At 42.3% G+C, this 13,005-nt stretch overlaps 1 protein-coding gene across 1 annotated transcript in view; it reads right to left on the bottom strand.

Annotated features, from left to right (window-relative positions):
- Nucleotides 1-456: 456 nt before the first annotated feature.
- Ccdc175 (coiled-coil domain containing 175) overlaps nucleotides 457-13,005 on the bottom strand; it is a 67,292-nt gene continuing 54,743 nt past the window's right edge. Inside the window, exons 16-20 of the mRNA XM_052739634.1 lie at nucleotides 12,556-12,708; nucleotides 9,658-9,760; nucleotides 6,963-7,006; nucleotides 6,125-6,316; nucleotides 457-1,242 (exon numbers count right to left, since the gene is read on the bottom strand). Coding sequence (XP_052595594.1) covers nucleotides 1,162-1,242; nucleotides 6,125-6,316; nucleotides 6,963-7,006; nucleotides 9,658-9,760; nucleotides 12,556-12,708 — 573 coding nt within the window. The 3' untranslated portion in view covers nucleotides 457-1,161. The remainder of the gene's footprint in view (nucleotides 1,243-6,124; nucleotides 6,317-6,962; nucleotides 7,007-9,657; nucleotides 9,761-12,555; nucleotides 12,709-13,005) is intronic.

Here is a 13,005-nt window from a genome sequence, read left to right as displayed (position 1 = left end):
ATTAAAATGTATTAATAGCATTAGGTCATACATGGGAACAAGAGTGTCTGGATATCTTTTTTTTTTTTTTTTTAGGAATGTACTAATGTCTTTATTCAAAAGTACGATGTCTGGATATCTTAATGCTTGTTTTTTAATCTTTTGATTTAATGGACCTTATGATTAGACTTGGAAATTGCACAGCATCATGGTTCTGTGCTCTGCATATATTATCTCTCACACGGGAAGCCCAAACAGGAAGTTTCAGTTGCGCTTTGGAGCACAGCATGTTTCTGTGTACCTGTGCTATTGGGAGTCTCCCGGCTTCGTGTGAAAACCTTTTATCAAGTATATTTGGAACTCCTTTGCTGTGACGTCATTATTCCTGCTTGTGATCTGTGCGTTGACTTTCCCCTGTAAGGAATTAGGAAGACAAGCGTATTTGTGGAGTGTGAGGTGAACTACAGACGCAAAGGAGGTTTTTGTCAATGTCTATTTATTTTCACCAGTACAGTATTTTAGTAATATTACAAAAATAAAGCGTAATTTATATGAGCTTTCTGTTTATAGACAGTTTGGTTGAAGACGTGTTCAGATTATTGTTCCTGTAAAGAAGAAAACAATAAAGAGTTTAACTGTAAAATAACTCAGTGTTCTGACAGTTGAGTCTTTTTTGCCATAGTGTTTATGGAAGTAATTAAAAATGTTAAGTATTAAGATTAATATCTCTTTTGTCTACTGAATAAATACACATACTCTCATCCTCTCGTATTTTATTTCTTAAAATAAAATACCTATACCACATTTTATTAATTCAGAGACTTTTTTTTCCAGGTCATGACATTTCTGAGTCAGGTTCTTATAACTAAAAGTATCTGAGATATAATGAAATAGAGGACTACATAGACAGTTCCCCTGTGGCTGGTTTTGGATAGGTAAGCGGTCAAGTTCATACTCTGAAGGCTTTGAGAGACTCATGTCACAGCCATGGAAACAAAATAAAAATTTTACCACTTAGTCTAATGATCTGGCCATGTGTATCCATTTGTAGTGTTTGAAAGGTTATTCACTGATTCTGCTCCATGGCAACTTTGAAGACTTACGTTAATGCTGTGAGATGCGAACTTAGGTGCACTCACATTGCCTGTGGTTCTCTGGAATTCTCTCGGTTGTTTCTGTGGGCTATTTGCTGGTCCTCGGTAAGGCATTTCTCCTAATACGAATGGCTGGAGGAAAACGGACCATTTTCTTCTTCTTTTTCTTCTTGTCTGTAAGAAGAAAGTTTTAAGTTCTGTTTGTATCTTACACGGGTTTTGGTTGTTAATGTCCACTAAAATCCTGAGTTGTTCCAAGAACCCTTGAGTGGCTAATTATGAAGTCTACCTGAGAGATGATGTGTCAAATTGCCAAGACCACCACTGGACCCATTGCATTTGGAGCTGTTTTTTTTTTTTTTTTTTTTTTTTGGTTTTTCGAGACAGGGTTTCTCTGTGTAGCTTTGCGCCTTTCCTGGGACTCACTTGGTAGCCCAGGCTGGCCTCGAACTCACAGAGATCCGCCTGGCTCTGCCTCCCGAGTGCTGGGATTAAAGGCGTGCGCCACCACCGCCCGGCTTGGAGCTGTTTTTAACAGTTACCTTCCTGAGTGCCGTTCTAGCAAAAAAGTATGTGTAAGGGGAGGAGTCATAAAAAATTAATTACAGTGCTCTAAAGGGAGAGGTTGTCAGGGTACTTAATACCTGCATTTTACAATCTGCTTTCATAGAAACAAGGTTATCAATATCGTAGCCACATTGGTTGCTTATATTTAGTAAATAGTTTGGTAAAATGTGTTTATTAAAGATGTTCAAAATAGCCCTTATCCTGGCTCAGCACCCCAGGCCACATTGTAGGTTTTACCGCTATGCTACAAAATAGCCCTATCCTAGTCCAACCCTGTCTTGACTGAGGCCCTCGGGATACATTGTAGTTTTTAACTGCTATGGGCTATAGTAATTATTTTGTGAGTCAGACCTTAATCATTTGGTAGGCAAATTTTTTTCTTGATTTGGGTTTATTGATGATTCTAATGACATGTTTATCTAAAACTATCAGTTTTATAAGACTTGACTGCTCAATGGAGCCATGTAGAGATTTAAAAACCAACCCTACTCCCCCCACCCCCACCCCGCATTCATATTGAACTGGTCTGGGATACAGCCTCGAGGTGGACTTTTTTTCTTCAAACCTCCTTGTGGAATGCTTGAGAACCACTGGCCTGAAGGACTTCCTAATCTAGAGCTTGGTTTTTCCAAGAGACCTTCTAGGTTTGGTTGGGTTGGGTTGGCTTTCTTGAGACAGTCTTGTTTTTGAACCTGGGGTGATCTGGAAACTCAAGATAGCTTTAGACAATTATTCAGCAAATGACTTTATTTTTTCTCTCTGAAATGCCAATTCTGCTGTAACTATAAAATTAAAAGTAGTTTATTTTTCAGAATTAAATGCTCAAAATGTGCATAATAGTATTGAGTCATTTTTCCATCCTAAAAATGAGACAACTTGGACAGTTGTAAGAGTTGATTTTTTTTTAAAAAAGTCTTTAAAACATTGGGTGATCTAAAAAGGTCTTCTGCAAGGAATGTATTATTTGGTCAGTACAAAAACACTCATGTAACCTAAGTTACTGTGTATAATGCTCAAGGGATTTGGAATTGTAGCTGAACAGATAGTTCTCAAAATACAGAGGACCATTAAGTGAAGGGTGGGGGAAGGCAGCAAGGGGGGACCTGAGGGGGTGGTAATAGGACACATGTGATATGAGTGGAAATGATTACGAGGCTCTAGGCTGCAAGGGGGAAACTGGGGGGGGGGGGATAAGAGGAGACATGATACGAGGTGGAAATGATTACGAGGCTCTAAACAGTAGAGCTCACATGTTTTGTTCTAAGGATTTATTTGTTTTTGCTTCATGTGCACAAGTGTTTGCCTACATGCATGTATGTGCATGGCGGGGTACCGAGGGAAGGCGTTGGATCCGCTGGAACTGGAGTTACAGATGGGAGCTGCCACGTGGGTGCCGGGACCAAGATGTGCCTCAGCTGCAAAGGCAGCATGCGCTTTTGACCACGGAGACATTTCTCCAGCCCCAAGCACGGAGCTATAAGTTGCAGGGCTGTCACCCAGTATTTTACTGACTTTTGAAAACTACCGTTTTCGTTCGTAACGAAAGCACCCATTTTCATTTTACTTCGTTGTAGGTGTTCACCGTGGCGTGGTCTGGAAACAAAATCAGTCTTCATTTTCCCTGTGTGACCCTGGGCTCCACCAAAGGAGCCTCTTGTGGGACCAGACAAGGGAATGCCAATGTCAATATGCTAGTTCTAGATGTTTTCTCTAGAGAGTTCGGTAGTGAATGGTCTAGACTTGGAGGGTCACACGGCCTGTGCCACAGCCACTCTGTCACTGATGGCCTAAAAACACAGGCATATGTAATACGTGAGTGAACAGGGCTGTGTTTCTGTAGGATCATAATAGGCATGGGAATGGAATTCATGTGAGGCAATGATATGAAATGCTATTGTTCTTTTGAGTTTTTCCGATTATTTAAAAGTATAAAACTCATTGTTATCTCTGGGACCCCTCATGATTGGATGCTGACCTCTGCTGTAGAGAATAGACTTGCTCAGATATCTTTACATGTTTAACATCTGGAAAAATGGCACATCCCTAAGAATATGAGGAGGAGTTCAAAACCAAAAGCAGCAGGCAATTCTGCTACACTTCTTGCTTGTCTATTAGCTTTCCTCAAGGATAGCCAGAAAGACTTTTTGTTGTAGTTTTTTTTTCTTTCTTTCTTTCTTTTTTTTCTTGCAGGTCTCACTATGCAGGTCTGGCTGTCTTAGAACTCACTATGTAGATCAGGCTGGCCTCAAACTCATTGAGATCTTCCTGCCTCTGCCTCCTGAGTGCTGGGATTAAAGGCATGCACCACTATGCCCTACTTAGAAAGATCTTTTGACCACAGGATATGGAGGCCAGTGGTCCCCAGTTTAATTTACCCCTTACCTTGGATCATAAGCTAACTCACATATTAGCAATTTGTATTTTTCTATATGTTGATAGTCAAAAGCACAAATTTTAAAGGATGACAATACTGAATACAAACAGAATTTTTTTTTTTTTACACTTTTTTTTTAAGATTTATTTATTTATTATGTATACAGTGTTCTGCCTGCACATATGGCTGCAGGCCAGAAGAGGGCACCAGATCTCGTCCCAGATGGTTGTGAGCCATCATGTGGGTGCTGGGAATTGAACTCAGGACCTTTGGAAGAGCAGCCAGTGCTCTTAACCTCTGAGCCATCTCTCCAGCCCTACAAACAGAATTTTTTAATATTTGCTTTCTTAGTGGGAGTTGATGTTTGGAGACCACCAGTTGCTTTATTAGCTATAATCCAAGAACTAGAAACCATGGTCTAGAACCCACATTACAGCCACATTTTAACATGCAAGCTTTCAGCTAGGTCTGGATAAGTGCCCTGATGGAGTCGGGAGACAAGTGAGCCCCTGCTGTGAACTACATGACACTGATGAATGAGTGGGTTCCTGAACTCTGCTTCATCTATTGTGATGGATGTGGTTGGGCCTTGCCAGGGATGTGTAGAGAGCAGCCAGGTAGTCAGGGACCACGGACGTGTGTGCAGTGCATTTCACAGGTTCCCCCAGGTCTTACAAATAGCTTTCAGCAGAGGAGAGGGCCCGCTGAGTCCTGGCTGCTCAAAAACCATGTCTTACCCAGGGAAGCCTCCAGAAAACAGGTTGTCCCCCGTACTGGAAATGCTTCTTAGCCCTAGTGCATCCCCTTGCTTTCCTTTCATCCTGTTCCACCTTCTACACCTACCTTTACACACAGTCTAATGGATACTCGGTAGTCAACCCAAAGAACCCCACAGTACTGCACACTTGCTAGATGGTGTTCTATCATCCCGTCAGTCTGTCTGTCCTCTTCATCCCGTCCTCATAGCTGCTTCCCAATGCGCCATCTGCCCAAGTGACTCTTTCACCGGGAGTTCCTGGCTGGAGTCAAGCAAGGGTTCCTTCCATGTCTCATGGCATCCCTATTTTGAGCAGAGTTTGGGGGCCAGTCTAACGTGACACAGTCACAGGAATTGAGAGTGAGGTGGATGCCTGGGCTGTTTGCCCATGAAGCTCAGGTCAGCGATTAGGCTGCACATCCACATCTCAGAAACGCTCAGAAGACATCCCTAGATTTTTTTTTTCAGAGAAGACAACAATTGCTGTTTTTTTTTTTTAAACACCAAATTCAGCTGAGGAAGGAGAGATGAAATTATATTCATTTTTTTTCTGTTTAAGAATGTAAGGAGTTTATTATTATTTAAAAATTTATGTAATTTTGTGAGTTTGAATGTTTTGCCTGCATGTACTTATAATGTTTGAGTGCTTGGTAGCCATGGGGATGAGAAGAGGGCACTGGTCCCCTGGAGCTGGAGTTGGGATGCTTGCGAGCCATCGTGTGGGTGCAGGGAATTGAACGCAGGTCCTCTGCAAGAGCAAGGGGTGCTTTAAACCACTGAGCCATCTCTCCAGTCCCAGCATGCAGGAATTAAATGCCTTTTTACACAGTGTTTCTGAATCAGGTGTGGTGGCTCCTGCCTATACTCCTAGCACTCAGGAAATTCAAACAGGAAGACCCTGAGTTCACTACCACACTAGACTCCACAGTAAGATCCCGTTTCAAAAATAGATTATGTAGGATTTTTTTTTTAATTATGAAGAAGATTCAAGATCAGTTTTCTTGAACACTATCCCAAGTGAAAGGAAGAATTGATAGTGTTCTAACAAACTCCACCCAAAGTGAGTACCTGTGGGATGCTCAACATCACACTCCACCCAAAGTGAGTACCTGTGGGATGCTCAACATCACACTCCACCCAAAGTGAGTACCTGTGGGATGCTCAAAATCACGCTCCACCCAAAGTGAGTACCTGTGGGATGCTCAACATCACACTCCACCCAAAGTGAGTACCTGAGTTTGGTGGGATGCTGAACACCAGTGAGCACTGTCCTTCCCTTCCTTTTATGACCAGTCCCCGAGGAGCCCCTTATTTTGATGTCACTAGCTACTATAAGGCAGCAGGAAGTTCTACATTACCGCGTTTGGCGAGTTCCTGTTTACGAAGAATTTCGGACGGTGAATCCTCGGCCATAAGAAGACGCAGTCTTTCGATGCTCCCCTGCAGCCAGGCACTAATGGTCTCGATTCTAAAACCCCTGTACTGCAGCTTCTCTATTAGAGTCTTAATTTCTTGCAGAGTACCCTCTCCAACGTTCATCATTTCCTTAAAGGAGTGGCATTGGGAGGAGGGAGATATGAATATAAATTACAATAAAGTGAGTAACATTCTGAGTGGATTCTTTCCAAAATAATGTTATGTATGAAAAATTGTTATTAGTCGCACGAAGTAACTTTTAGGACTATGCAGAGGCTAGATTCAAAGCAACCGGCCTGATTCCTCCCCTACCTAAAGGAGGAGGAGAAGGAAGTGCTGGACAGCTAATAAACACAGAGCGAGTCTGGAGCTGTCAGCACAGACTTCAAAACAGCTGTGTTGTATGTGGGCTTGCAAAGACAAAGAAAAAAGAGAACACAAGGAGAGAAAAGAGGGAGGGAGGGAGGGAGGGAGGGAGGGAGGGAGGGACTGTTCATCTTGACTGGTAGTATAAGAAGATAGTTTCTGAAAGATTGAGATTTTATAGTGACATTTGGCACAATGGATGAGATGGTAACACCACTCCATCATCCTTCCGTAGTCTCACAATTCTGTCCACATGTGCAGGAGTGCATACCAGTACATGACATGCGAACTCACACGTGTGTCTCACACACACACACACACACACACACACACACACACACACACACACACTGGTAGGTGAACTCCTTTGGAAACATGATCCACAAAACAGTGCAAGAAGAACCCTCACCTTAATTATGATCTGAAATTGTGCCAGGAAATCTGAATAGTGTTCTGAAATATTTAAAATATAATGGTTACTAAAACAACATTAGTATTTTAATAATTAAAAGTTTAAAAATTATTTTTATCTAAACGTTTCTACTTCCAGAATGATGGGGGGAAGGGAGAGAGAGAGGAAGGAGAAGGAGAAGGGGAAGGGGAAGGAGAAATTCCACCTTTACTTGACCTCGTGGCCAACTCAGACTGAAAGAAAACTACACTCCAGAACATATGAAGACTTTAGCTCAAGGGTCAGGACACTAAAAACACAAGGTAGCGAGGGAAAAACTTGAGTAGATGTGCAGCAGACTGCAAATTCCACACAGGACCTGCGTGTGCGGGTCTCTTGCATCTCAGGGCTGACATCCCCCCCTTGTTCTAGAATGAGTTACTTTAACCAGAGAGTCACGTGGGACTAATACTCTGACTTCCAAGACTAGGTCATGACAATTCCACGAGCTTCCGCTCAGCTCTCCTGCCATGCTTTTCTTGAAGCCCAGCAGTTATTTGCGGAGACCATGAGGAGGTGTTCTGGCCAACAGTTTCCCCAAGGCACATCTGAGAGCCACGTCAACTTTGAGCATAGGAACCGATCTTTAGACAGTTCCAGCTCCCAGATCCTGAATGGCCACAGAACAGGCAGGTTATCTCCAAACTCTAATCACATCACCTCTTCGTGAACAAAGTAAATTCTTTGCCTTAAGCTGTTAACGCTGTGATATTTGTTGGGTTTTTATTTGTTCTTTAAAAGATTTATTTTTATTCTTTTTATTTATGTGTGTATGTATGCATGTATGAGTGAAAGTCACACATATTCAGGTGCTCACGGAGGCCAGGAGAGGGCAGTGGATCCCTTGCAGGTGGAGTTACAGGCAGCTGTGAACTTCCTGATGTGGGTGCTGGGAACTGAACTCCTCCTGTCTTCTGAAAGAGCAGCAAGTGCTCTTTGATATTTATTATGCCAAAAGAGTTCATTGGTTCAAGATGGTTCAAAAGAGATGATTTTCAGACTGCCAAGAGCCACACGAACTAATGACCATCACAGGGAAAGGCAGATCAAAACCACAATGCCATACCATCCTACGCTAATGCAAATGCTAAATGTTAATGCTTATAATGTCCTCAACTTTTTAAATGTCGGTAAGGAGCCAGAGCAACAGGACCTCTTTCACATCACTAGTTGGATGAGACATTTGAACAACATGTTGGCAAACTAGCAGTTTCTTAAAAAGTACTCAGATAATAACCATGCAACCCAGCCATTCCACTCCTGAGTATCACCCAAGAAACAAATAAATACAATCTAGAAAAACACTTGCAAACAAATGTGACTAGTTGCTTCACTTATGATAAATGAAGAGCAAGGCAAATGTCCCTCAGCTGGTGAGGTGGTTTGAATGAAAATGGTCCCCATAAGCTCATGGGGAGTGGCACTATTAGGAGGTGTGGCTTTGTTGGAGGCAGTGTGTTACTGTAGGGGTGGGCCTTGAGGTTTCATATATGTTCGAGCCTTGCCCAGTGTCTCAGACTACTTCCTGTTGCCTGTGGGTCAAGATGTAAGAACTCTCAGCTCCTTCTCCAGCACCATGTCTGCCTGCATGCTGCCAAGCTTCCTGCCACGATGACAATGAACTAAACCTCTGAACTGTAAGTCAGCCACCCCAATGAAATGTTTTCCTTTATAAACATGGTCATGGTGTCTCTTCATAGCTGGTAAAGAGATGAAGTATGTCTAGCTGATACCACTGTACTGCGCCAGGGGGAGGCAGCTTGTGGCTCCAGAAAGAATGGAGATGAATTTTGTGTGTGTGTGTGTGCGTGGTTGTTTTGAGACAGGTTAAAACACTAGTCCAGGCGGACAGGAACTTACTGTGTAGCCCAAGCTGGTCTTTAACCCACATCAGTTCCTCTGTTTCAGCCTTCTAAGTGTTGGGATTACAGGTGTGAGCGCCCCGCCCCACCCCCACCCCACGCACATACCTGGCTTCGTGAACAAATCTTAAAAATCCATTTTGCAGAGGTAAAGAAGCCAGGAACGGAAGTGTGCGTATTGTGTCATTTCTTTGTGTTAACTGTTAGTGTTAGAAGGCAGGTTGGTGGTGCCCAGAGACTGGAGGTGGGATGAAAGACCAGCTGGAAGGGACAGGAGGCAGCGGTCACTTTTGTAACCAAAAGACTGACAGGAAGAACTTCAGGAAGGAGGCCGTTTAGGCCTACAGTTTCCCAGCGTCTCCATTACCCATGGTGCAATGCAGCGGTTGTCTGTGCTGATGAGACTGTGTGGTGGAGATGTCGTGTTTATTGGTAGCTCAGGAAACAGAATGCAGGCTGCACTCAGGGACAGGTTATAACCTTCAAAGGCCTATTCCTTCCTAAAGACTAATTCCATCAGCCAGGCCTCACCCTGAAGGGGTCCACAACCTTCCTTACAGCTCCACAAACTCAAAACAGGAGCCTGGGAAGGACATTTCAGATTTAAGCCATGACAAGGTAGACAAGGACGAACATGCTCTACATTTCACGGTGGTGGCAATGGCAGCCAGGGTCCATAGAATCCTCGAGATTCGTTGACCTTAAGACAGCCACATTTTATTATATGCAAATTAATAAAAACTGATTTACATAAGAGCAAAAGTATATGGAAAGAGTGATGCGTTACTTACTGTGCTGAACTATTAATTGCCAAGACAGGTCCCCTGAGTTCTGCACAGTGATTTGTTGTTTATCTCTGAATATTTCGGTTTGTTTCTTCAGGTAGGCAAGATGCTGGAAATGAGAAGGACATGACAGCTATCAGCACCTGCTCACTGTGCACCGAGTTAGGGAAATGGCCATGCAATCATAAGCAAACGTGTAGCAATGCTTCACGAGGCCACTGACTGTTCCTCTGTGTCTTCCTCCATTCAGGGGAGAAGACAAAGGGTCCTGCTTTCTTACTATTTCAGCAGCCAAAGAAATGAACACGGTGCTCTGAATAAGGCTGGACACAGTAAGAAGTTAAACAACCTTCTACCCAAACGCTTCATGTCCACAAGAAAAATGTTCCTTGCGCAAAATATAGTAATAGAAAAGTCTCATCCTTTTAGTAAACGTTGGATGTTGTCTCTGTAGGAGGAGAGACTAGTGGGACACTTGAATGGGTGGATAAAATTCCTCCCGGTTAGTGTCAAAACCTAGCTGCACGATGTTGTGTTGAACGTGTGAGGGTTACTGAGGAACCAAAGGTTTTCAGAGTACACACACCCTTCTGGAAAACACCAGCCCTTAAGCTGTTTAGTTCTCCTAGATGAAGCACGTGAGATGGGTGGGATAACTCTTAACGTTTAGCAGATGCAAATAAATCATTCAGAGATGTAAAGGGATTTCCTTTACATCTTAATGCTGTTGGCCAGTCAGTGGCCAGGCTACGTCCCTCATCAGACTCCTACTGAATGATGTTTTTCATTCTTCTCTAGCTATTAACAATTCTTGAGACAAACAAAGAAACAAACAGAACCAGAATCTTTTTTTGCCTAAAAGGTACATAATGTACTACCTGACTTTTGAAGTTCTTATGAACACTGAATGAAGCAAAGCTTCACAACTCTTGGGACATCAATGCAGACCTTAACTTTGAGGTTATTATAGTTTAGTGGGGGAAAATGTTTGCAAAGAAGAAACATTCACCCTATGAGATACTAAGGACAGTGTCTCCAATGAGTGACAGACTCTAACTTACATCTTTTAAACAAAGGAATATTATATAAATCTCTGTAATTACTGTCTTGTAACAGATTATGAAATATAGAAATTATGTATTATTCATGTATTATAAAAACTGTTGGGTTCAACAGTTCTGAGCATTAAAATCAGAGTTTAGTAGATTTAACCTTTGAATATACCATTCTAAAGTTATAAAGAATAAATCTTAAGTATAAACAGGCAAGCCTTACTCTTTGGAGAGATAAGCCCCAAAATTAGTGTTCATAAATTGAGATTGTAACTTTAGGAGTTAGATGAGCAGACTTATTTGCTGTAGAACTATCAGTTGAAATGGTTACAGACAACTTCATTTCTTAACTAGGCAAAGAGAACTTGAATACAAATTTTACACATGAAGATGTCTGAGTGGCCAACAAGACAGGAACAGGTGTTCCTTTAGATGACAAAGGGACTCAGATCTGTGGACAGGAGTGCACACACCCACCAGAACATCTGAACTGAAAGAAGACAACTGGATGAATGTGAGGACCCATTTTTCTGCAAATGGCTCTTGAGGCCAAAGAGACTAATCTTTCCCCAGGCCTAGCCACCACCTCACTAACATGCCTTGAGACCATTTAAAACTATGCTCTCAACCAGCTGTCCTATTATGTGCTCAGCCTGTGTAAGTTTAACCTGCAGTGAAAAGAACAATGCGACCAAATTTTCTGTGCCTTGGACTTCCCATGAAATCAGCTTTTACAACCCAAGGTAAATTCATAGTTCTGATCTTAAATTATGAACTCTTCCATGCCTTCGACCTAGAGTAATAGATGTGTGTGTTGTGGTAATTGTTTTCTGAAAGCAGCTAACAGGTTCAAAGCAGTCTTAAACTAAACAAATACCCCATAAATGTTGGAAGCAATATGTGGATATTGGTTGATAACATCTCTTTGAGGTTTTGACTACTATTCTGGGTCAGTAAAGCAAATTTATCTCATGTAAAATTCTGTTAAGGATTTCTGTGAAGGATTCCTTCATCTCTTTCCCAGACTGTTTTCTGTGCTGTTCAATAAATATAGAGCGAGCTCTTTTGTTAGGGACAGGCACAGCCACAGCCCAGACAGAAACACAACAGACAGGCAACAGGGACATATCAGGAACACACACAACAGACTGTCTAGAGACAGGATACGGACAGTTGGAAGACAGGGCGCGAAGAGTGGAGAATCCAAAATTGGGCTTGCTCATGGTCAAACTAATCCAAGAGGAAGTCTGTGTTTTCATTCCTTAATGTGACATCGATGGAGGTTAAGTTGTGTCAGGGCTCTCACACGTTGCTGGTGGGATGGGCATTCAGGGCAATGCCTTTGGGAGTCTGGCACTCTGCAGGACTATAGGAGATGCACCCCCTGAGGACTTTGCAGTTTTAGTTAGGATCTATACCCAACAGAAATATGTCTGTCTATCAAAACAATTATACTTGAATGGGCTTATGAGCAGGGCTAGTAGTAGCCAAAAGAAATTCTTCAAAAATCCCACTAATAGTGCTGTTGAAATAAATACGAGTCAGATGGTGGAATATTATACAGAATGGAGAATAAAGAATTACACCCAATGAGGATGAACCTCAGGGAGAGAAGATTGAGCAAAATCACGTATGCGGCATCATTCTTCACATGTTTGAAGCCAGGCAAAAATGAGTCTCTTGTGTTAGAAGCTGGTGATATTCTTGTGGGGAGAGATGTGAGTGGCTGGAGAGATGTGGAAGACTGGAACCTTCTAAAGCTTGTTGTAAGAGTTATTCTTGTCTTTTCTCACGTAAGTACCGCTGGTCCAGGCAATCAATCAAAACCATTAGGAAAAGCTCTTGAACTTACTTCTTTTAATTTTTTGTTTTCCAGGATGAGAAGGGTTGCCTTTTGGTCATTTACATAGACTTCATTTTCTAAGTTCTTCAGAAATTCAAAGTGCTCTTGGATATTTTTACTTTCATACTCTCGTAAATGTTTTAATTCTTGCTTCAAATTTTCCTGCCCAAACATAAAAGCCACAGTTATCTCCCAGGGGTCAAAGGGCAGGACACCAGCATTAGACCACCTAGGTCACCTGGTTCTGCATTCATCCCTGAGCCATCCAGCTGACCGTGGCAATCTTCCAGTAGAAAATCCCCAAAGCTGCTTCTTAAGAACTTATTTGTGGGCTCTGGTAAGGTCGTGCGTGGACCTTAAGTGAAATATCCTACACACTAACAAAACACAAAACAGCATATGCTTTGATACTTGAATAATCGCCTGGTCAAAATGGGGAGCAGGGGAAAGGATTCATTG

The sequence above is a fragment of the Peromyscus californicus genome, unplaced genomic scaffold, assembly GCF_007827085.1.
Source record: "Peromyscus californicus insignis strain IS unplaced genomic scaffold, ASM782708v3 Scaffold_15__1_contigs__length_86483966, whole genome shotgun sequence".
Taxonomy (NCBI): Eukaryota; Metazoa; Chordata; class Mammalia; order Rodentia; family Cricetidae; genus Peromyscus; species Peromyscus californicus.
Note: the sequence above shows the minus strand (reverse complement) of the source record. Positions and strands in the feature narration are given on the sequence as shown.